Source organism: Seriola lalandi, unplaced genomic scaffold (genome assembly GCF_002814215.2).
Source record: "Seriola lalandi dorsalis isolate HSWRI2012SDOR001 ecotype SW California unplaced genomic scaffold, Sedor1 jcf7180002054982, whole genome shotgun sequence".
In the NCBI taxonomy this organism is placed as follows: Eukaryota; Metazoa; Chordata; class Actinopteri; order Carangiformes; family Carangidae; genus Seriola; species Seriola lalandi.
The window spans coordinates 1175511-1200494 of NW_019525531.1; the positions used below are offsets into that span (position 1 = coordinate 1175511).

Below are 24984 nucleotides of genomic sequence, written 5' to 3' on the forward strand. Positions count from 1 at the left end.
ATAACTTTGGATATAGTTTTGCATGTTAAAGGTTATTCTTGTGACCTGACGTGCCAGATGGTTTGTTACCTCAGAACCATCTGGGAAGGCTTCGTCAGAAAACGACAGGTGCCTTCTAAAAAAAAAATAAAAATTCTAGGCAGGTGATTGGATGAACCATCTGTCTGTCATATGACGTAGTAGGAGGGTGGCGAAGAGGAATCAACAACAATCCGCAGCATATAGGTAGAAGATTGTTGTCGTCTTTGTGAGGAGAATTTACCCTTACAGGAACCAAAGCTTCTCCGTAGCTCCTCCCTCACAAGAAGCTGATTGGTCCAAACCAATGTGGTTCAGCCACAAGTAGAAATAGCAGTTTGATCAAATAAGAATAAGTAAAGTAAAGTAAGCTTTCGGCAGGTAGAAGCTTTCAGTTAGAGCTTTCTGCAGAAAGCCAGTAAGAAGACCTTAAATCAAGGTTGTTTTGTGACGCTGGTTTTGGTTTCATCACATTTAAGGAATAACATCTACTGAAACATTTAATGTGGCAAAACAAGATGTTGTCATAGGTCCTTTCTAAAGACAATAAAAGAGAAAGCTTTGGGGGCAGTTATCAGAAGATAAGCTTTACTCAAGGTCCACTTACTTGCTTTTTCGGATACATTCAATTGCATCTAATGGTCTCTCTCTGCACAAGGAGATTTAAATGACTTTGAATGAGTCATTTTGACATTTCAATTGTGTAAAATGATAATATGAAATGATATAAAGGATGTTTATTTACTGCCCAGCTTCAAGTGAAAAGCTGTGGAGAGCTGACTCACTATGAAACAGTTATTTGATCCTGAAAAGAACCTGATTGGTCCAGCTTTAATGACTGTAGATGAAACTGCAGTAAATACCTTGAACTTCAGTCCAATCGCAGCTGCAGAGGAGGTTTTTGATGATCGTTCGGCACAAACAAGAACTGAGGGTAAACAAAACCTCCCAGTCTACCCGTTAACAGACCCGGCAGGTCTTCATTATCGTTACCTGAGTCAGGACTCGGGAGGCAGCAGCCTGTTACGACTCTGTCTGCAGCAGCAGGCGTCCGCACGCTGCTGTGATAAAGTGCAGATGCCAGGGTTTCTGATAGTTGCCTCCAAAATGCTGTTAACTTCCTGTGGACTTGACAAACCGTCGCCCACTGATGAGAGGGAAGTGCAGACGTGGCACGTATGGTGGAGATACAGGAAATTAAGCAGTGATGGGTGGAAGTATAGGCAGGGCCTCGGTTAACACTTGTGCTCTGCTACGTATACGTGTTATCCTTTTCAATATTCTTCACTCATGACTTCAATCAAAACTGATGTCAGTGGATAATCCCTGCAGGCTACGGTCAGCCTCCTCCCCCTCACAGTGACACTCCAGCAGGGTCCATGGTGAACCAGAAAAACCTGTTTGAGTTTTTCACATTGATGGATTTTTTTCCTTCTCTTGTTGATGTTTGATGAAAGCAGCGTCGTATAGAATGACATCCATGCTAGTTGGAGATGGATGGAGATGTAGCAGGACTAGAAATGAAACAAGAAGCCCAAAGCACAGGATGCAGCCAGTCACACGCCATGTTTTGTTTTCACGCCTCCGTGCCGCGGTCAGCCGGAGCAAGCCTTCACTTGGACTCAAGGACAAACTGATTAGACTTTTGGTCAGAAGCTAAGGTCATGACTGAAGCTGTGTGAAAGCTTTGAGAAGTCCACCTCAGTGGCCTACACACATTACAGAAGTCAAAGTCTAATCCAAACTCTAGCGTCCTGTAGGTCTCAGGGTCGGCTGTAAATAGGTTGTGGGTGATTTTCAAACAGGCTTTGTGTCGGTTGCGGTGGATCCTTCAAGTTTTCACAAGATTATCAACATGTCCAAAAGTAAAGAAACTTCTTTAAGGTCACATGTTTTACACATTTCCAGTGTTTTATTTTGAAGTGTTGATCCATAAGAAGATATATTTGTGGTTTTAAGAACCTAAAACCATCTCAGTGTAGTTTTACATCTTTCATGCTTCACTCTGGAGCTCTTGTAACAACAGGTCAGTATTTAATATTAATATAGAACCTAGACCTGATTTAAAAGACACATGGACATCTACCTTCAGACTATATAGGACCTTGAAGTGCTCCTGCAGCTTATTCTGTATACTCGCTCTGTTCCGTATAGCTTTATTTTAGTCTGAGCGCTCATGTAAGAGCCGTCACTGGAAACCATTTACAGCCACCTTTTAATGTACCAGGAAATGAATGTTTGATTCAGAAAATTTAAGATGGATTTTCACTTGTTGCATCAATTTAAATACATCATCTTGATTGGATACAAACCTAATTGGTGGTTAAAGTTAAAAGGTTCACAGTGCATCTGCTCTAAAAGGTGTTGGCCAATGACTAATTTAACCAAAGTGGCACGCTGGCGATGACTGTGTAAATGGATTTCACTCTTTACTACTTCAGTGTGCACAGATAAGTAAAACCAGCCCATTTCACAGGACTTTTTAATGACACCTTTTATTTATTTTTTTTAATTCAGCTCTTTTAAAATTGCCTGAGGGGAAGCAAAACAAATTGTGCCAGTGTTTGTATCACCCTCTCGTTTCCTCATTGTTGGAAATCCTAACTGCTTTGCCGTGAGGCGTCGGTGAGGCATGAAGCCTGTCGCTTTTTGATTAGTCTTATTTACATGATGAAACCTCAGTTGCAGCCAGAATTAGGCACTTTTCTTTTTAAACCCTCTCGATGTGAAAGGCTTCACTCTTCTGCTCAAATTAAAGCGAATTGGAAATGGTTCAAATCGTCTTAAGTGTCTTTTTAACAAGTTAAATGCTGAAAATGATCAGGATACACAAATCTTTAATGTTATTTTACAGTGCATTGTGGCACATTCATTTGGTGGATAGTACAAGCCTGGCACCTCTGTAGTAGCAGCAGCTAGCTGTGAGCACGCCCCTCCCAAAAAGGCAACTTTTTTATTTTATTTTATTTCTATTTTCTTTCATCACTTTAAATTAATGTGATTTAGCTTGATACCTTGACATATGCATATATATATATATATATATATATATATATATAGCCCAGTCTGTTGTCCTCATTCTGCCTGTTTTACTGTGGATCTGTGGAGGATCTTTGAAATGAATATATATATATATATATATATATATATGAATATGTTGATTTTCCCATTATAAAAGTCAGGCATACATTATGCTAATATTCTGCTATTAAAATGATAATTATCAGAAATGAAAAGGCGTTCACAGTCCTTCATCAGACACAGTTAATGGGCGTTCAGGAGGAAAACAGCCCTGCATTAAAATGGTGCAAGGAGCTGCGTTGGTGGGTACGTGCTGCTTCAGGTACAAGAGGGCAACCAGGCAAAGTGATTGGGGCACCCATTGGGAGGATGGGCCCCCGATGGCCCCAATCCTGTTATTGGCACATTTTGCAATGACAACTATAAACCCCCCTTAAACCTCCTGTAAAGATGCTATGCAGCGCACTGCTGTTGCACCCAAACCCCACTCAAATGGGGCGCCTGATGATGTGTGCTATAGGCGTCTACCCATTGCCTGCATGTGTGGAATTCAGGGAACATCTGTGAATTGTTCTGGGCTTCTTTGCCAGGGGCCCACCACCCCCAGAGTCTAGGATCGCCTAGTCTAGGAAGTAAGATGATGGAATAGGAAGTCCAGTGTGAGTAATGTGGTAGATGGTGGGTTTATCAGACTGAAAACACTGCACAGAAACAGAAGAAACAAGCTGTTCAAGCGAAAGAGGAATCGTCTACCAGCCATATGCACCTGCAAGTACTTGATTTGTCACCTTGGCTGGCAGGTTCAACAGAGGACACTGCGTTTTTTTGTTTTTTTTTCCCCAAAGCCAGCGCAGCAGCAGCAGCAGCAGCAGACCCTTTCAGATGAATGAGGGTTATGATAGTTATCAGGTGTGAGAACGAAGCCTTAAACAACTGGAGGTGAAGTGAAAGCAGCAGCTGAAAGGACACTGTGATCTACAGTTATGTTTGTAATTTGCGAGTTGGTGCAAAAAGCTGATTGGTTGCAGTTGGATTGTACCTGACCTCTTAGACATTCCTGAGACAAAGACTGAAAAACACCTTTTGAAACACACGTGGCCTCCGCAGAGGATTTTCACAAATGGTGCATGCAGGTCTGTTATCAGAAGAAGTAATCATCAGTTGCTAATCAAGAACCCCAGCATTAAGATATTAATGAAATAAGAAGTTGCAGGTAAAAATTATCCGGGTGGGTGCAAATACTTTTACACAGCACTGTGTATATATATATATATGTATAAAGTTTTCAGACTTTTATGACTGAATAAAGCCAAAGTAAATCCATCTGGGGGCCCCCGCACAACACCCACACACAAGTCATGACCAGAGTTTCCCCTCAGCACCTCATAAACACAAGCCAGTAATTAGCGCTAACACCCCCCCCCCCCCCCTCCCTCCCTCATGTATGCCTAACGCCTGGATTCCCTCCTCCTCTGCAGTAACATGGCTGCTGAGGGGAAACCACTCTCCTGTGCTCCAGCTGCTAGCGCGCCTCCTTCCATCTGAGCCATTACCCCCAGGAGAGGTTAGGTACAAAATGAGAGGAAATGATCAGGTAGAACGGCAGGGTTTTTGTCACCGGTGCCAAACTGTACCCAGGCAATTTGTTGCAGTGGACAATGATAGGGTAGCGAGAACAGCAACTGGAGCGCAGCCGGGAGAGGAGGCCTCTCCAGAGGACACTCCACGCTTGTTTGGAGGGAGGAAATTACTAGGCTGGACAAAAGAGGGTAGTTCTCTAATGGTTATTATCATTACCACCATCGCTTCCAGTTCAAGGCTATGCAATATACGTCGTGCGGGTCATTGTGTTACTGGTGCCACAGAGTAAAAAAAAAAAAAAAGTGTTTTTGTCTCTCTATTGTTGAGAGGTCACACAATTAGCAGTCAGTATCTCTGCTCTGAAGTAGCTGAGAATCAGTGTGGACTGTTAGGTGGACAGAGGACAGTTTTTCATTTGACTGTTTGCCGACCTGAATGCCAAACTCATTTCTCTTCAATAGTTGTCAAGTTGAATAATTTGCTTAATACTTAAATACCATCAGTAGGTCAGAATTATTAGTTGATGACGACGTTATTCAACGTCAGCTTTGTAAAACAGTAGCTGCCTTTCAACGAGCTCTAAGCAGAAGACAGCAAGTTTGTTCAACCCTGGAAAGATGTTTGTCTTCAGATCAACTGTTTTTCTCCGTATCACTTGATCTAATCTACTTGTCATGTGTAATATGTCCATTAGAACTGGTTTTAAACTAGATGCTATTTAAACACTATTGACAGAATTGTCAGTGTTTCTTCTTCCAATGACTGAAGCTGAATATTTTAACCACGTCTCCTCTCGCTTGCTCACTAGTTTTTCGTGCGCTGTGCTGCAGCTCGTGGGCGGGTATTGAACTGGGTTTGCTCAGGTGGCTGTGAGGCTGTGTCCTGTGCAGTCAGCCTGCTGGAGCTGGTAGCTTGTCGCTTATTGTGACAATACACATACTAAACATCAGTGTCACAACAGTTTCTATTCTTTTTGTGTTTAGTTTTTATTTTCCTCTAAAACACAAATATGTAGTTATATATTTTTTCTCACCACAATCTTTTCACATGCTCTGTAAGCTTTGTGTTTTTCTCTGTAGAGTGAGTTTTTCATTGGTTTCTTGGGTTTGCACTTCCTGGTTTTGACCAATTGTTTTTCTTGACAAAGCACTTTCTATTCTGCCGTTCAGAATTTTTCTTTCTAAGCTTAAACATCTCGCCCCAGCTACAGACGGTGGGCAGATGCTGCAGCTGTTGTTGTTAAAATGTGATATGTGATATGTTGGGTGCAACAAACAATGACTGGAAAGTTTATTTGAACACTTCAATCAAAAGAAACCTCAACCAATGATCTCATGTCTCATCTCTGCTCTGAGGTCCTGAGACGAAAGAAGGTTAATAAATGTTTCCTCCTCCTCTCCCTAGTTTGTGAAGTTTGCCAACATCGAGGAGGACACGCCGTCCTATCATCGCCGCTACGACTTCTTTGTGTCTCAGTTCAGCGCCATGTGCCACTCAACTCATGAAGATGTTGAGACCAGAACAAGGTAAGAAGACAGACATGCTCCAAGCGTTTCCTACATCCAGTTAGAGCCGAATTTCAGAGTAAAAGGTTATTCTTCACCTTGGAACCGGGAGTCTGACGAAAAACCGTAATTCAAGCTCCACTTACTGGCCTTTTTCCTGCTGAGGAAGACTCCGGAAAAAGCGAATTGAGTTACATTAACACCATACTTCCCCAGTCCTTGCCTCCATACACTGACTCCCTGTTTATTATGAACTCATTGGTATGAAACCACTTTCCTTGCTTTTCCTGCCTGATGGAAACACATTGTCCGATGTCAGACAGAGAGCTAATCAGATGCTGCCTCTCGCACCTGCAATTCAGCATCTCAAAAATCCCCACAGTTCAAAACAAGATGACATATTGATTACTGATTAGATCCAGGGACATGCTGCATCATTCATTTCATTATCTTCGTTTTAAAAGAAAAAACTTCAGCTCCTGGAGCAGTTGTTAGAGTTGTTCACGACCATGTGAAATCAGCCGATCGATCATTGATGCTGTAGATAGCTCCTCTGACTAGTTCTCTTCATGTGGGGAAATTGAGCTGGAGAAACCAGCCGCTTCAGTTAAAGCTGTGTCTTTTGGATAAAATGAAAACCTGCCCACACGTTACTTGCATTGATTTTCACTTTTACGTAAGAATTGACAGTGTAGCTGTCCACCGTTGCATCACTTTTCATTATTATGAAGACATTTTTATTGACACATTAAGAAACAACCTCATCTTTTAATGCAGCGATGGATCATACCAACAGCTCCTCCTATGGGGGGTGGGGAGGTGGGTCTCATCCCACTTGAATCCAGTGAATATGGAATTATATATTATCTCCTCCTGATCCGTATTTCATGGCCTTCCCCTCCCACTGTGACCACATGGCTCACTAACACCACCGTAGGAGTGTCTCACCGCGCTCACGGGGATTGAAATATGAGAATGTGGAAGACGTGATGATGGAATGAAGTGTTAGAGAATAGCTGGCCTTGAATGATGTGAGAACGTGAGGTGATTCACAGAGGAATGGGCTCACCTGCCCGTGATGTCTCCCTCGCTGCCTTTGTTATGGGTTTAATGTGCTCTCCCTATTCAAAATAGCTTCACTCGCAGTTCTGAACGAATACAATTTGAAACTTCAATTTGCCCCTTTGGGATAATGAGGGCATTTGCACCTGCAACTTAATAAACATAAAGCTAATAGAAATGCAGTCTAAGTAAGAATGTTGCACTTTGGGGTCCAGCTGTTTTTTACCTGGACCTGATTTTCTGAGATGATCCACACGCAGATTCAGGGAGAGTCTAATTTCCCCATATGCAAATGTAATAAATGTACATATATTGAACTTCCATATATAGAATATATGTACATATAAAATAAATGTATGTAAAAATATAAATGAAACATATTAGAAATTGGAACAAGTTTATATATTGACATAAATGTTTATGTATGTATACTTATATTGCTGCCATATTTTACATGAATATATATCCTTCCCAAAGCTTGTCAGTATATGTTGATATTATAAACAGTAGGGTCCAAAAGTCTGAGACCACGTCTTATTTGTCATAGTTTTGGCGTTTTCCCAATTAGTCTGGTTGCACTTTATTTTAATGTGCACTAACAAGACGTAACAAGGCGTAATTTGTATCAAATTACACAAAACTATAAATAATATGTTCTTTACTAGAAAGTAGACATAGTTCCTTTTTAGAGGCTACACCTAAATTATGCTGCAATTAGAAACAACCTATAATTACATATTAGATCCAAATTAAACGATACTTAGACACTATTACACCAAATTATACTCGAATTAATTAATATACTATTAGACACCATTTTACAAGAGCAGTAATAATAAACATTGTACTCAAAAAGATAATCGCTTGTGCTTGATACCAGGGATTGCAGCAGCATTACTGAAATATGAATAACATGAGCGATCAGATGATCACCTGCTATACTAGCTCACCTACTTACTAGGACTGGTTGATATCCAAAAACTAGAGTGTCGGTGAAGCCGACATGTCTTCTAACTGCTCGAGACGGATGGCCCCGCCCACCCCGAGTCCGGTTGTGCTTGAGATTTCTGCCTCTTAAAATGAAATTTCTTCTCGCCACCGTCACCAAGTGTTTATTCTCGGTGGTAATTGTTGCGTCTTTGTAAATGATATTATAAAGAGAAGGTCCAGAGCTGCTCTATATGAAAAGTGCCTTAAGATAACTTCTGTTGTGAATTGAAGCAGGGATGTAAATAAATACGTTGTTTGGATAACATGCTGTGAACAGATAGGAACAGCAGCCAGAGTTCACTCAGTTGTCACAACTTGCTGTAAACACCTCTCTTCTTTTTCTTCTTCTTCTTCTTCCTCTTCATAGTCATGAGTCAAACTGAAACTTAACGTTAATCTGACAAATGTTTTTGTCCTTCTCATTTATTTCAGCAAGAGTCACCAAAATAGAGCAACTCAGCAGATGAATTTTGAAAAGCTCGTCAGTGAAATAAATAAATGAAAAAAAAACAAAAACCTAAATAAATTCTTCTGCAGGCTTTATTATTCACCATGCAAGTGCAGCAATGTTGTATCAGCAGTTCAACAGTTTTGTTTCTAAAAAGAGAAAAATGAGTTTGTTTGTGGAGACAGATGTCAGGCAAACATAATCTTTCATTGTTTATGAAAACGCAGAATCTCTCTCTCTCCCTCTCTCTCTCTCTCTCTCTCTCTCTCCCCCCTCTCTCTCTCTCTGCCAGCCGGAGTATTAAGAAGGTAAAAATAGCTCGGTGGCGGCGGTGAGTCTCAGGCGAGGCTGTGACACTGCGCAGCGCTTTACAAGACGCCTGCTCCCACCGCGACACCCACCCTCTGACTCCAGCTCAGAGCAGCAGTGTATTAAAACAATACCTGAAGACTCCTCTCTCTCTCTTTCATTGTGAAAATAGCTCCTCTCCTCTGGTATTACTGCAGTTATTTGCCAGAATGTCACTGCAGCAGCTGAGACCCGTGTGAGTGCTTTGGTCTTTGAGCATATTTGTGCATAGAAATACACTATTATTTAGTTTTTGTGTGTGTGTGTGTGTGTGTGTGTGTGTGTGTGTGTGTGTTCGCACGTGTGCAGGCATGTTGGGGGTGGGTGGTATGGTGAGAGCCAGGGGATGCTGGGATTATTTTCGAGTTGGCTTGATACCTCGCCGCCGCCACGCTGTAAACAGTATGACTTCTCACTTTGCTTTTTTTCTCTCCTGTATTTCATTATTCGTTTCGCTGCCGTCTCGCTGTTGGTGGAGATGAATTCCCAAATAGAATTTCTCTGGCGGTTATTGGATTAGGCCTAAGGCGAGGTCACCCGCCCTATTTTTCATATCGTTGCTCATACGATTGTCTCTGTCGGAAACACAGAAACAGAAAAACAGTGAAGTCAGACACCCCGGGTTCTGATTGGTCCAGAGACCAGTCCTGCTCTGCAGACTCTGTTGAGGTGTTTCTGTCTGGCAGAGAGAGTCTTGGAGAGACTGGAGAGTGCATGGTTGTGTGTGTGTGTGTGTGTGTGTGTGTGTGTGTGTGTGTGTGTGTGTGTGTGTGTGGTCTCAGTATGTGTTAGTGCTGGAAATAATATTAAAACAAAGTGTTATTACGTTGAGTTGTTTTCCCTCGCACATCAGATGAGAGTTGGAAGTTGAAGTTGAGGGAGTTAGTCGAGCCTGCTGCTTTACAATATGAAAAACTCTCAAACCACAGCGAGTCATAAAACAGATAAACAGGGACTTGGGAAAAGCTGGATTACTATTACTCAATATTTTCAGGTTATTCACTGTAATGTCAAACCAAGTTTCCTGTTATTCTTATTAACACACAAGCCACATAGCAGCTTTTAGATGGGCTTGAAATTTGGGGACCATGGATATCTATACCAGAGGATGAATGCTAATGTCTTTTCTTTGACACAGCAACTGAATATCCACTTCAGTTGAACTTTGAGATTAATGCTAACATAGCATGCTAACATTGTCACTGGAACATCCTAACTGAGCATAAGCAACATGATTATCTCTATATGGAATTGTGTGGCAGCATGCTAACATGACCATATACACTCGCCAAGCAGTAATATGATGCTATTGCCATCCTCTACTTTGTAGAATTCCAACCCTTCAACTTTAACTTACTGTTTATATGGTAATTTGGTTATAGTTAGTTAGCTAATTGTTAATCAGAGTTCCAGATTAATGGTAATAAATTGAGACATTTGGTGTCCAGCTCATGAGGCACAGCTCAGACCCAACATATGAACACGTTAACATGCTAAAATGCTAAATTACATTAATATGATAACATTCTGTATAGTGACTGTGGTAACATGCTAAACATGAACATTTTATAACCCTCACTGTGCAGTAATATGCCAAATTTGACTCTATGTTAATGCTATGTTAACAGCCATGTAGCATACTAATGTTAGCATATAAACATGAACAGTGCCATGTTGCTATGCTCACTGCACAAATGTTAATAGAGAAAATGCTAAACTTTGCATTACATTTTTGTTTTTTGTTTTTGTTTTTGTTTTGTTTTGTTTACATGCTAAGATTCTAAATGCTAAATTAAATTAACAACATTGTGTAAAGTGACTTTGTTAACATTTTACTATGGTCACTGTACACAGTAATATGCTAACATTAGAAACATCAAATTATGTTAATGCTATATTAAAGTGTGTAGAATACTAATGTTAGCATAGGCTGTAGCAACATGAACCAGTAGCATATTTCCATGGTCACTGTACACGTGAATAGGGAAAATGCCAGACGTTACATTACATTAACATGCTAGCATTTACTGTAGTGTGCTAAGTCAAGTAGTTCTTGCTTTTCTGGCTACAGTATGCTAGCATCTTTAGACCTACAGTTTAAAATAGATATGTTATCAGTGTCCTCGATAAAGCTCTGTGTTTTCTGATGTGAGCCACCTCTGTGACTGAAGTCCGTTTAGGTTTAGTTTAAACAACAAAAACTTTGGTTAAAGTTAGAGAAAGATTGTGGTCGTGGTTAAAAAGAACCAACATGAATACAGGTGTCGGACACTGTGGATGCACGTCAGTCCAAACAAACACCTCCCGAATTCTTTTCAGAGACAAATTACCAGTGTTGTCATCACACCTTAGAGGACAGATACACTTTCATCAGCACAGAGGGAGAGCATAAACATGTTCAAACAAATAACCTGCTGCTGCTGTTTTTCCTGTTAGGACACTCCACCTTGTGTTTTCTACTTGTTTTATGAATGAATGAATGAATGAATGAATGAAAGAAAATTTTATTATTATGTTGTGCATACAACTCAAGGTCCCAGAACCAGAGGTCTGCTTGTACATTTAAAAAAAAATTCAAAAAAAGGAGAGACGCAACTTTCATAATCAAATCTTCAGACCTTCACTGTCTACAACGAAGATGAAGTGTGTGTTAGTGTTTTTGTACTTCCATTGCTAACCACTTGTAGAGTTTGTTTGGAGGGAGGATATTTTCCTGGGTGTCTAACGGTCTGTGTGTCCTGGTCAGGATCCGTGTGGCGGGGATTAAAGGCCTGCAGGGTGTGGTGAGGAAAACGGTGAACGACGAGCTGCAGGCCATCATCTGGGAGCCTCAGCACATGGACAAACTGATCCCATCCATGCTGTTCAACATGCAGGACAGTGAAGACCTGGACAGGTACTACACACACGTGTACACACACACACACACACACACACACACACACACACACACACTACCACACAGAGTTCAGCTTGGGACAGCTGGAACCAAAGACTTTGTGTGATTTGTTTTCACTGTGATTTATTATTCTCCACATCGATTTTGGAAGTGACATGAAGGAATGCTCTGCGGCAAATATTTGATTTCCTGGGGTGAGGACTGTTGTAGTGTGGAGGTGACCTTGTTAATACACCAAACCTCAACACACAATATTTCCCCTTCAATCAATTATGCATGCAGCGCCGGTGCTTTTCTCTCGAGGCAATCAGAAAAGTAAACCACTTATCTCGCAACATCAAACTTTCCCTCCACCTTGGAGAATGAGGGTCACTGCTACCAGGGCAACACACAGTAGCTCTGGTATCCCAGAACCCACCTGTTTTTATCAAAGAGTTTATAATCAAACAGGATCTTCAAATGATGATTGTTTGACTTTTACTTTCCTGTAGAATAGGCTCTTGATGAATCAGTGATTTCAGGATCACGAGTTCAGATGCTTCAGTAACTTTATTTAACCTCCTCACCCATCTATGTTTCAAACAGTCAAATGACGTCTGCTCTGCTGCGTCATTTGACTGTTTGTCTCAGATAAAGTAGTTTATTTTCTTGTTATGTAAATCCATATACATATAATTATCATTACAGTATAAGCATCTAAAGCATATTTCCTTGCTCCTGCAACAAAGAATATAAATAAATAAAGTCACCACATAGAAGTAAGGCAGGGGATTATCTTGGTAATTTTTTGACACTGGTACAAGTTTCATTACTGATGCCAAAACAATACTTTTTAAATATCTATCTTTAACTTACATAAATGCAATTTATATCTTAAAACCTGTTGTATTCATTTGATGAAGTCGCCAAATAACTGGGACTAATTACAAACAGATTTGTTCTTAAGTGACTCCTGCCAGTGGTTAAAGAGAATTTGTTAGAATTTTGAATTATTAAAATTTTTCTCTTGGGTACATATGAAAATCGCAAGTGGTCCAGACCTGTCGTTTGAAATCATAATGTCTTCATCTGAGTGAATTTGGATTTCCAATATGGCACCGAATCTCACCAAAAATAAAATATATAACTTGGACAAACTTAATGCAGCAATAATATTCTGTTCACCACATTGTCATTAACGTCATGACTGCCAATCATTTTTTTAAAGAATATTATTGGCCAGGAACATGTACAGTTCTTTGACTCTGACAGCTGTCCCAGGGTCAGCTCTCTGTCCAGACTCATCCTCTGTGTAACATCACCTGCTGTCGACTGTCATCTTATATCTCAGTGACTGACACGTCCCCTTCACTGACTCTCATCATGCACCACTTTGCTTTAGAAGGATGTTATTTAGCAGTTTAACCATTCTCTCTTCATTTCACTTCCAGCACTGATCTGATAACTCTTCATTGGTAGCTGCACTATTAAATTTCTAACTGCGTCATGTCCTCTAATGCTCAATCATGTGGACGAACCTCACAGACAAAAGTGAGAGAGGTTAAGGATGAGAAAAGGAAACTGCTCTGGCATCAGGCCCAATGAGTTGTTTCTTTAAATGTTAGTATTTTTATCTTTTTAATTTCCTTTAAAAATCATTTCTGTCCTCTGTTTAATGCTGAATGTTTTATTGCTTAATCTAAAGAACTTTGAATTGCCTTTATGTATAATGACCTCTATGAATAAACTTGAAAAAGCAACATCTAAGATGAGTAAAGCTAGGATTAAAACCAGTATGATCTAAGAATAAGTAAGCAAGATTACTCAAGTTTTTAATACTGCTTGTTATGGACACAATGTGAAAACAAATCTAAAGCAGAGCAGTAGGATGTTCCATTTTTTCTTCCTTGTGTATATGTCTGTTGTGTGTTGGGAGGTTAATCCACCGAGACTCTCTGCCTCTGTACAGTAACAGACCTCAGATCCCTCTTGTGTCGTCTTCTGTGCTCCTCAGGCTGAATTTAAACCTCCAAATCCAGATTCAGTATCAGTGTCACTGGGTCCTTTAAACCTCTTAGTGACAATATATATTCTATATATATATATATATATATGGGTATAATATCTAAATTTCCTGATATGCAGCATGTTCTTGGGGAAAACAGTAAGTTTAAATACAGAACATACTTGTTCATCAGACACATCCAACATTGAGATTTGTTAAGTGAAAAACAAAGGAAAAAAAATGCGCAAAAATATCTGGCAGTTATACTGTATGAAATATGAAACAATGAGAAGAAACAAAGTCCGCTCTGCTGCTCTGTCCTTGAGTATCATCTGATTCTAGCTCATTTTAAAAAGCTTTTATTTCTTCCCAAACATTTATCTTATCACATCTGAGCAGAGTTCTGGGGACAGGAGAAGATTTATTGCTCATACAGTCTCCGCTTTGTTTCTCCTCCTACTCACTGTCACTTGGTGTGAACGTATGAAAGTTTAGGGGCAGAAGCGAGTCCAGGAGGCGTTGGAAGGTTAACTCAAGTGAGAACAAAGTGTCTCATTATGAGAACATTTAAATGATATTGAGACACTTTGGGAAGCAGTTTTTTTTTTCATGTCAGAAAGATTTTCAATCATATTTGCTTCATTTTATGCTTATTGAGATGAAAGTCCCCTTTAATCATGATTATTCCGCACGTACACAGCTTCTTCAGAATAGTTTTTGATTAAGTAGGAAAATTGTTGACCGTCTTCTTTCTTAAAATAGCTTTAGGTGATGAGTCCTCTCAGCCCGTAGTTAGTTTGGCTGCACTGTAACACAGCACTGCAGCAGTGTATCTGTGTGGGCGGCAATGAAGAGTCTGTTATATCGCTTCACTCAACACATGGGTTTTAGGCAGACTGATACATTTGAGCCTTATTGGGGGGGTTAGGGTTGCGGGGTTCAATGATGCGACACGAACACAGCACTGACTGTGTGGAAGCGGCTGAGCAGGGGTTGAAATAACACGAATGAGATGAATTTCTTTGTTCATGACATGACGGAAAGTCTGACATTAAAAGCTTGAACTCGGAAAAAATGGTTTGAACCTATCGACAGCTTCATTTTTTTGCTCTTAAACTCTCTCTTTACCCAACTACAGTCATGGCGTCCCCGTCGCAATACAATTTACTATTGTACGTGATATATTTAAATTCTTAATATATTAGCGAAGTTGCCAGTTTTAGCAAAGATGTTTGTAGTAATTAATATTAGCCCACTACATATTAAGGTTATTGATTTAATGCTGTTACTGCAGGCCGACGTTATTATACAGAACTTGGTCTTTCCCGCTCAGAAGTGTCCGAGTTTACCATCGTCTGGAACTCAGCAAGCTAGGCTAACCATCCTCTACTTTCCAAGAAAAAATCCAGTTAGCCTAGCTTGCTAGCTTGACTTGACTTGACGTCCACACTGGCTCCCACAAATATCCACTCAGAGGCTCCAGACTAAAAACGACTTCATCCTCTCATGGAAACGTATCACACAGTAGCTGTTGTATCATTATAGTCTATATTTCCTTCCACAAAAAGTGAGGAGAATGCAAGGGACCTTTATAAACCTGTTTCTCTCCTAATATGTGAACGTTTGACAAAGGTTTGATGTGTTTTTTTTTTTTTTTTGTCCTTGTACCTCTTGTAACCTTTGCTGCCTGCAGTGAGAGAAAAGTCGGGATCTAAACTCAATCCAGCCGTTGGATCTGTTGTTAAGTCGCTGGGAATCGGAGCGTCGGCTGAAGGAATATAAACCTTCGCCTGAACTCGAGCCTGGGAATTACCGCGCTCGCTCTCTCGCTCTCTCTCTTTGTGCCTCACACACACACACACACCTCAGACCTCATTATATTCACTCAATCCTCAAATCCAGGCTGGTAGCCCAGGTGAAGGAGGAAATCCTGGCGATGTGTCACACTGAGGAGTTTTCTGCGTCTCCTCATCCCCTCCTGGCTCTGAGGACGCTGCTCTGCGTTCGCTTGTGCTCGAGGCTCGAATGATTTATGGCAAAGATAAATGAGGTCAGACAGGAAGCTTTACACTGGCCTCGACACTTTATTCTCAAAAATAAAAAATAAAAATACAATTCTCTAAAAAACTGCTGCATCATAAATGTACCAACCCTACTTAAGATCACATTTTGCAGCACTGATAGATGACGCTGCATTTGATTCTCGATGGTAAAATAAATCAAAATGTCGATTCGATTATTCTTTTTTTTTTTCAGCACTCAGGAGGTGGCAAACATGTTCCCAGACCTGAGTAGCGCCTGCAGTCCGAACAGCCTCCACCTGTCAGAGGGAGGGGGGTGTAGCCTGATGGGCAAAACCCAGGGCAAAAACAGTAATTGAGCCCAATAAGATGAATGAAGCAGCGTTTCTTCTGTCTTCTGGATTCTTGCACCTGAACAGTCCCATCCTTATACTTAAAAATGTTTTTTAGTTTTTTTTTAATTTAAGCAGGAAGGTCCTGTTAAAGTCAGAAACTTATTTTGAAAGGGAGACTGAAAAATTGGAGACACAACAAACATGAGAATATTAAAAAGGCAAAAAAAATCCCTTATTGATGTTTCCTCCTCTCATCTTGTCATCTCATCTCCTCTCCGCTCTTTCTTTTTTAATTTCCTCTCTCCTACTCATCTCCTCCTGTCCTCCCCCTCCACCTCTCTTCCTCTTCCCCTCCTCCTCTTCTCTCTTCATCTCTTATATTCTCCCTTAATTTCTTAAATCTTCTCTTTTTCCCTCACTCTCGCCCGTGGCTTCCTCTTTCCTCTCCATCTCATTCGGATGGTTTCCTTGTGAACAAAAAGCTATTTTTGGACACCAGCCCCCCAAATACCGATGCCTCCTTTACATCACATGTGGAGGAGTTAAGGGGTTAGGATATGATCCGACCCCGGCCGCTGTCTTGGTGTCATTACTTGGACGCGTTGGAGTCTGTGTCTGGGTGAATCAGGGATGCTCTTCCAAAAACTGTCCATCCTGAACAGAAAACAGTCGTTAGTCACTCTGTGTCTGGTTTGTACAAGACTGAAAAGTCATCACACACACACACTTGTCTCGGAAAAAATCCAAATTTCCATATCGCTAGTGATGAATGTTGTTGTGAAACTATGTGAAACTAGAATTACGACCTCACAGTTGTCTGCCTCCACAACTCAGACTAGTTTCAGGTTACATCCCTGTTTATCCAGTCATATACAATATGAACTATTTGTGTAAAATTCTCTCATAATTGCTGTGTAAAGTCTTGAGTAATGGCTAGTCAGGATTTTGTCAGGTCACACTGACCTTGACCTTTTGAGCCTTGACCACCAAAGTCTAATCGCTTCGTCCTCGAGTCCAAACGAACGTTTGTATCAAATTTGAAGAAACCCCCTCAAGGAGTTACTGAGAGATGATGTTCCTTAGGAGAGTCTGTGTCAGTGAGGACTGTTTGGAGACCAGTGTTGTTCATTTGGTGAAATGTCTCAAATCTGCGTGGCAGTAAAAGTGTGAATATTACTTCACATAAAAACATATTTTTGCTCTTTTTTTTGTTCTTTTTTAAGTTCAGCTGGCCTCTATTAGATGTAAATTGTCACACTGTGCATTAACGAAGTCACCTTGAGAACAACCTCCACCAGCCGTGGACAATATTAGCACATGAAACATGTTTTTCTTTTCAAATTACGCCAGTGGTGACTGCGAGCTTCCCTTTGTACTCAGTTTAAACTAGACAAGTTCAAATCAGTCTGACTTCCAATACTGAAACATGTCCGTCAGCCAGAACTGGTTTCAGCCAACTCTTCCTCTGTCCTTGAGCTACGAGCACCGAAGGTCAGACCTGAATCTGTTGCTCCTCCATCAATGAATTGCTTCAACCTCACAGGGAAGAACATCCTGTCTTCACAGGAACGAAACAAATCATAATGTCTTCCAAAATGACACAAAAAGAGTGTTTTCTTATCTTCCATTGCTGTAGTTAACCCACCCAGAGTCTGGTTCTCTTGGAGGTTTCTTCCTGTTAAAGGGAGTTTTTCCTCCCCACTGTCACCAAGTGCTGCCCATAGTGGGAACTGTTGGTTTTCTCTCTACAGTATCGTCAGGTCTGCACCTGACCCTGTTAAATGCCTTGAGATAATGCATGTTGTGATTTGGCGCTGTACAAATAAAATTGAATTGAATTGAGTAGAAGGTTGGAGGAAAACCACCTTCATGGTTCCAAGTCAGGAGACGGGTCAGGCTTCTGGTGTTGAAGCCATATGCTTTTTCTGTCAAACCGTCTATCCTGATCACCTCTCTAAGAGGTTTTGCTGCATGATGGCGTCAAACCGCTGCCGCCTGTCCTCACGAGAGACACCAGTCAATATTCACAGGACTGCAAACATATAATCATAGGCCATTTTAAATACAACCTCAAAATGCTGTGGTTTGAGTCTCTCATACCGACACCAGACAGGCATTCTGGTGTTTCACCATTACAACTTCCAACGTGTCACTTTTTTGGGGGCTGTTTTTCCAGGTTTTGCCTCCTTTTTTCCACAGTTGTGTCAACAGTTTGTGTTTGTCTCGTTCCTGTTACAACATGACGGTTTCCCTCATGCTCAAAGTCAGCTCCATAAAGAAATGGTTTTCTCAGTTTGGTGTGGAAGAACTCATCTGGTTTGCACGGAGCCCTGTCTTCAACACCAATGGGATGAACTGGACCACTGATTGTGAACTTGACTTTATGACCCATCATCGATGTCTGACCTCACCGATGCTCTTGTGTCTGGATGGGAGTAAATCCCTGCAGTAGGTTCAACATCTGGAGTGGTTAGAGCAGCAGCACGTTAATGTCCATGTTGCAGCCGTCATGTGTCTGTAATGTCCAGGTTTTCATGTACATTGGCGATAGTGTTCACAGGATACCAAGGCCCAGAAAAGAAGCAGAAGTTCTGTCCTCAAATATGGGCAAAAAAATGCCTTCATCTTTTAATGCCACAAGGATGAATTCTTGTGTCTTCTTTCTGAAGACAAATCTTTCCAAAAACGTGGACATTCAAGGTCCAATAACAGAGTTTTCTTCCAGTCATGGTCACTGACCTCTGACCTCTTTGTACAGTATGTGTTTCTAAAGAACTGAAAAAAAACAGGAAAAAAACCTATTTCCTAATTGCTCTCAGCAGTTTAAAATACAACCATGTTCACCGTATCTTTCATTTTAATCCCACAGTTCTCTTCTTTCCCTCTTCTCCTGCCCCTAACTGTCTAATCACCACTTCAGATCTTCTATGATTTAAATGGAAATTCATCCTTATATAATTATGCTGCATACGTTCCTTCCCCACCTCAGGGAATGGCTCTGCGTTAATAGCAACATCGCCGTCGTTTCTAATGTTCTTCCCGCAACTTAATGAGCAGAAGCTTCAGTCAGATCTGAGGTGGGAAGTCTGTTCTTTGATGGAGGAGAAGCTGGAAGTGTGAGGTTAAACAGGAAGGACACATGGTTTAATATTCAAATCTTGGTTCAACTCGTAAAATCTGGCTATAGCTACAATGATGAGAAATTTATTTATTTATTTTTTTTAATGTTGTTTGAAGTTTTTTTCATTTATTTCTCTCCTGGTCTTTCCATTTGCGTACTTCCTTGCTCGCACTTGCTGTTCTGAGTGTCGCCATCTTGGCTACGTAGCAGAAGGGGATGGACCTGCAACGTATCTTTGTATGGCAGAGTAATTTCAATGTTGCATAACACAGGCGGCATGCACCCGAAAGTAAAACGTTTAGGCAGATGTTTCCGTGGGTAGCCATCGCAGTCATGTGTTGCGATCGTCCTTTCCTGTGAGTGCACAACGGGACGTTTTTTTCTTATATCTTCTTTAAAAACGTTAATGTCTCCTAGCAACCACAGCTGTAAATGACCGGATGCAATGCACACTACTGACTGTTGAGGGCAAAGCTAATCTTGTTTGTTTCTGTCTACTTGGCTACACAACAGGAGGGATAGCTAAAAAAATGGACCTTCCAGAACAACAGCATTGTTATTAACATCGGAAGCCAAAATCGCTGCTCTTGTGGTTTGAAAATTGCAACATTTCAAATCACTGTTTGTTAAAAATGTGATTTTTCATTTCAAATATTCACAATATTCAACTCCTCAAACTAATTAAGAGCATGTGTCACGTGGTTACATTGTTAGCTTTAGGTGCAAAAATGTCTTGGTTATGGAAAGTCATGGTTGAATTAAAACAGTGTTGACTTGGTAGGGAACTGATGCTAACAGTTGTGTAACATGTCAAAGTTGTGTGGAAACATTGAACTTGACTTTTTGTGGTGCTAATGATTTCAGAAGACTTGTTCTGGACAGACAGTCATGAGTCACGCGGCACCAGTGGTCCATGTCGGCATAAAGGTAGTTTCATTTAAACAAATGACTCAGTGCTGTCATTTTCCTGGTGGGGAGAGTCTCAGTGCAAAGTCACATGGATCAGCATTAGGCTCAAACCATCTCCTAAAGCGAACCATGAACCTCTGATGATCAGTGAGAGGAGTTTATTAGTCTGCCGTGTGATCCTAAGTGTCAGTCCAGCTAGATATCATTGAAAATGTCCTGGAGAGAAATGAGTGGGAGGCCTGTTGAAGAGAAGCATCACCTCCCAATCATCAGAGTAAAGAGTCCAAACTACACAGTTACCATCATGATTGTCATCTGTAATCAGGCAGCACACATCACAATGTCATGTCGCCTGGTTCACACATCGGCAATCACACACAGCTCCATGTAATCACAGCAGACTGGAAACCTATGGAAGCCCTGAGAGGCGAGTGGAAAAAAAACAAAACAAGTTTTTTGGGTGTTTGCTTTTGTAGTACTCATTTCGGCCAGTGCATCACTAACCCAGGACTAAATATGACTTAAAGCGTTCATGTTTTTTTACAGGTAACCTTTAAAAACCTGAAAAATCCTGCCAAAAAAAAAAAAAACTCCCTTGCCTCTCAGGGCTTTGGCAGGGGATTTTTTTTGTGGTCGATAACAGTATTACCAAAGCAAACACTTTGAAAAATCCTGACAGTTTTTTTTTCACTTGCCTCTCAGGGCTTCTGTTTAATTTATTGCTCAAATAGCAAATGTCCATGGATGTTGCAAAGATGAGGGGCCACACCAGTAGTTCAGAGGTGCTGTTATTATGGGAAAACATACCTCTTTATTTTTTAATGAGTAATCGATTATTAATTATCCTCTGGTGTTGGGCAGCTAGTTTGCAGCTGCTGTTGGTCACACTGAGACTGAACTACACAGGAAATGCACCATAAAACCAAACCTAGGAGGTAAGAGAGGCTAAAAACGCTGCAGTTTAAAGAGAATAATTTACCAAGAATCTTAGTCACCCACCTCCGTGATTAGAAGACATAGTTGTGACGATGTTGGCGTAGTTTTCTGCCCGTTCAGAGGCTGACCCTTCTCCTTGGAGCAGCTCAGCATCACGGCAGTCCAGCAGCGTCCTGTCAAACAAAATGTCCATCAGCGGAGTCGGGGTTTGTCAGTTTAATAGTGTGACTCAGCGCCCGTCACAAAAACACAGTTAGACGTTGGCGGCCTCAGAGGGAAGAACTGCTCCAGGGGAAGAACCGTGTGTTATTGTGTCTTTTTTGCCCCCCCCCCCAAAAAAAAACAAAAAAAACCACAAACACAATCTGCTTTGGATAGTGTTGTTTCCAAACACTGCCGTGGTCAGTTTTCCCAGTGGCGGTGCGTTGTGGGCTTTCTAATCGAGCCTCTGTGGACCCGACAGGAAGCCGCGGTCAAGGACGTTTGATTCTGTTAATTGCTTCTCGGGAGGTCGGACGTGGGCGGCGTGCAGAGAACAAGAGGTGGAGGCTCAGAGACTGAAGAAAAGCGGTCCTTGTTTCACAATTAAATGCCTGCTTGTGTTGTTTGGCAACACAGACACACACACACACACACACACACACACACACACACACACACACACACACACACACACAGGGTGTTAAGCTGACCTATAACAGTAATTTTTGAATTCCCTGCATCGCTGACGTCACAAACCTCAGCACCTCTGCACCTTTGTTTCTTCAAACCTCTTCACAGCCTGATTATCACTCGATCACGTGCTTCAATAATACGCCACTCATTCTCTTTGAACCAGTTTTCATTTCCTCACTCACCCGGTCAGAATTTTAACTGCTGACTAAACTTCATGTTTGTGTCTGACACATAATTAACATTAAATGATGATACATTTATGTCATTATGAGCTGGTGAACAGTTCTAACCACCAAAAGAACCCTGATGTTCTATTTTCATGGTCTTTTAGACATTGTAGACATTTTTTGACACTATAGGACATCACACATAGTGAATATTAGATTTCTTCTTTCTACAAAGGTCCAAATGACATAAATTCTGTCAGCTACTAATATAACGTCTGTTAATGCAGATGCTGGCATGAGCTGTATGAGTGTTTTTTTTTGTTTGGTTTTGTTTAATGCTGTAGTTATTTTACACAACAATACAGTGCCTGACAGGACCTCATACCCTAAAAAATAAGATGATAATAATAATCGAAATAAATAAGTAGAGAGACACACATTTCTCAAAGGGAGGTATTTGCAGCAAAACAGTGACCAGTATAGAGGAACAATAACACTGACACAGTTTTGTTACAGCAATCCATTGCTATATGTGTGTTTGTCTTCAAAGTAGAGGTGATTGTACATTTTCTGTGTGGCCCCTTAACTCCCACTAGCTTCTTATCCCTTTTAATGTCTGCCAAAAATCTTAATTTTTAATCCTCAAACTAAATAAATTTGGTCTATCATTATTGTTTGAAGCACTTTCTGTCTGTATTGTCCAAAATATTAATTATTTTATTATTCTGGGATATGTATAAAATATATAATTTTTTTCCCCCTATGACTTTGAAGCACTTTTAAAGCTCCATATAGTCTAAAGGTAGATGTCCATGTGCTGTTTGATTATAGATCCGGTCTAGGTTCTATATTAACACACATTACACAGCCTGTATTCAGAGACTGAGCCTTAAAACCAGCCGTCAGGACTTCTGGAACTTTGTGATGTCACAACAAAGCTGTCACCGCTCTCAGCCATGCCCAAAGCCCCGCCCACCTGGACCCACCATCCAAAACTACATTGAGATGGTTTTTGGTTCTTAAAACAACAAATATATCTTCATATGGATCAACACTTAAAAATAAAACACAGGAGAAGCGGAAATATGGACCTTTAAGGTCACTACTGCCAAACATTCAAAGCCAAGGCAGTAATATTTATAGTTGCACCATTAGACAAAAAATTTCTACTTATTCTGTGCATCATTTCCTTCACATTTCCTGTGATGCATTACATGTGCTACATGAAACCTGCAAGGTCCTAACAAGAATTTAAATGACACGTGTGCCTGGTTGAACAGTGTCCCTCACTCTTCAGGAAGACTTTAACACTTATTTTGTATTTTTCTCCAACTGCCAATCATCAAAAAAAAAAAATCTAAATTTTTTCACTACGTTTGCTGTGGCTAATTCATTAAACAACACGGGCCCACCTTCTATTACAGGGGAGATTTTCATTTTTGTCTCATTTTCCTGCTTCTAACAAGCAATAAGCATCTAATTTCCCCTGAACCGCCTGCGTGGGCCTGCTGTAATTGCGTTGTTTCCCTCCTGAGACCCGGCTGCCCACAGTCCATCTATGACTGAGCTTATTGCTGATTTACAATTGCATTATTTTATCAATATAACTCATAACTGGGGGACTGGCTTGGTCTCTCCTGCAGGAAATGACAAACTTGGACACAAGAAGTCGTATCTTGTATGTAGAGCTGCCGGATCAACGGGGCGGCGGTGGAGCAGAAATCGAAAGCTAACTGAGGAGAGCAGTGGTTCAAGTGCTAATGCCTGTCCTTTTCCACACTGAAATGTCTAAACACATCTAGATCTATGTTCTAAATGTTGTTGAGTTGTGGTCTTACATTATCCTTTATGTTTCCATCAATTCTCAAACCAGAGAAATCTGTGATTTTAATCATGGTAACGTTTACTTTTGGTCACATTTCAATGACATCATATCTTCTATGATCATGTGTCACTGTTGTGTTGAAACTGAAAAGCGTAAATTGACTTTTATCAGGATTTAACTCACATTTTTAATATTCACTTTTCACACTTTGGTGATTTTCAACTATATATTTGAACCAGATGAAGGATTTCATCTCTCTTCTGGAGTTATCAGAGAAAAAAGCTGAGGGAATGTTAGACAGCTCAGAGTCCGCTGAGCTGTTTCGGTGAATCACTGATTTTTAAAGTGAAGCTGCTTTATTCAGTGATTCTACCAGTTTTAATCCCCTGGTCTGTTTGTCATGCAAAGGAGGAAACCAGTAGAAACACCCATAAAGCAGTTTAAAATCAGTGATTCAAGGCTCCCCAGTGGTTCAACTGGTAGAGTTCATACCATAATGGCTTAGTCCTACTTGCAGCCACCCGGATTCAAGTCTGTCCCGTGGCCTGCATGTCATCCCCTCTCTCCCTGACATTCCTCTCTCTCTCACTGTAGCTATCTGAATAAAGGCGAAAAACACATGACGTCTCGGAGTAGCTGGAAACTGAGACTGCTTAGCTTTGTTTCTCTCAAAACTTATGAACCAGACGTTTTAACAAGTTTTTAACAGCAGCCCAATTATCCGCAGAGGTGTCCTCCTCTCCATAACAAACGGACCAGGGGATTAAAACTGGTAAATTTTAATGTGGAAAACTTACATATTATAACTTTGAATGTGAAACTGTTTTATTCAGTGTTTCTGCTGGTTATAATCAACTGGTCTGTTTGTCATGGAGAGGAGAAACCCTCTGAGGATAATTCAGCTGCTGGTAAAAACCTCCTGAACCACTGACACTGAAGGAATCCAAACCCGGAGAAGCTGATGGTAATGGTGGTGAACACAACAACTCCCATGATCCCACGCTACTTCACAATGTCACCAATGCCGTCTCTTGTTATTGTTTTGATTGAGAGACCCCTAGAAGCAGAAGTTACATATGGTGTGTTTAATTTGTAGCAGAGCAGCAAAACATCTTTGGAAGGAGGTTGGGGTGGAAGGT

The 24984-nt window shown here is 40.8% G+C and overlaps 1 protein-coding gene across 2 annotated transcripts in view; it reads left to right on the top strand.

Annotated features, from left to right (window-relative positions):
• efr3a (EFR3 homolog A (S. cerevisiae)) overlaps nt 1-24984 on the top strand; it is a 125397-nt gene that overhangs the window by 49079 nt on the left and 51334 nt on the right. For both annotated transcript variants that reach the window (XM_087171237.1, XM_023396663.2), the window contains 2 exons: nt 6025-6146; nt 11720-11869. In XM_087171237.1, coding sequence (XP_087027363.1) covers nt 6025-6146; nt 11720-11869 — 272 coding nt within the window. The remainder of the gene's footprint in view (nt 1-6024; nt 6147-11719; nt 11870-24984) is intronic.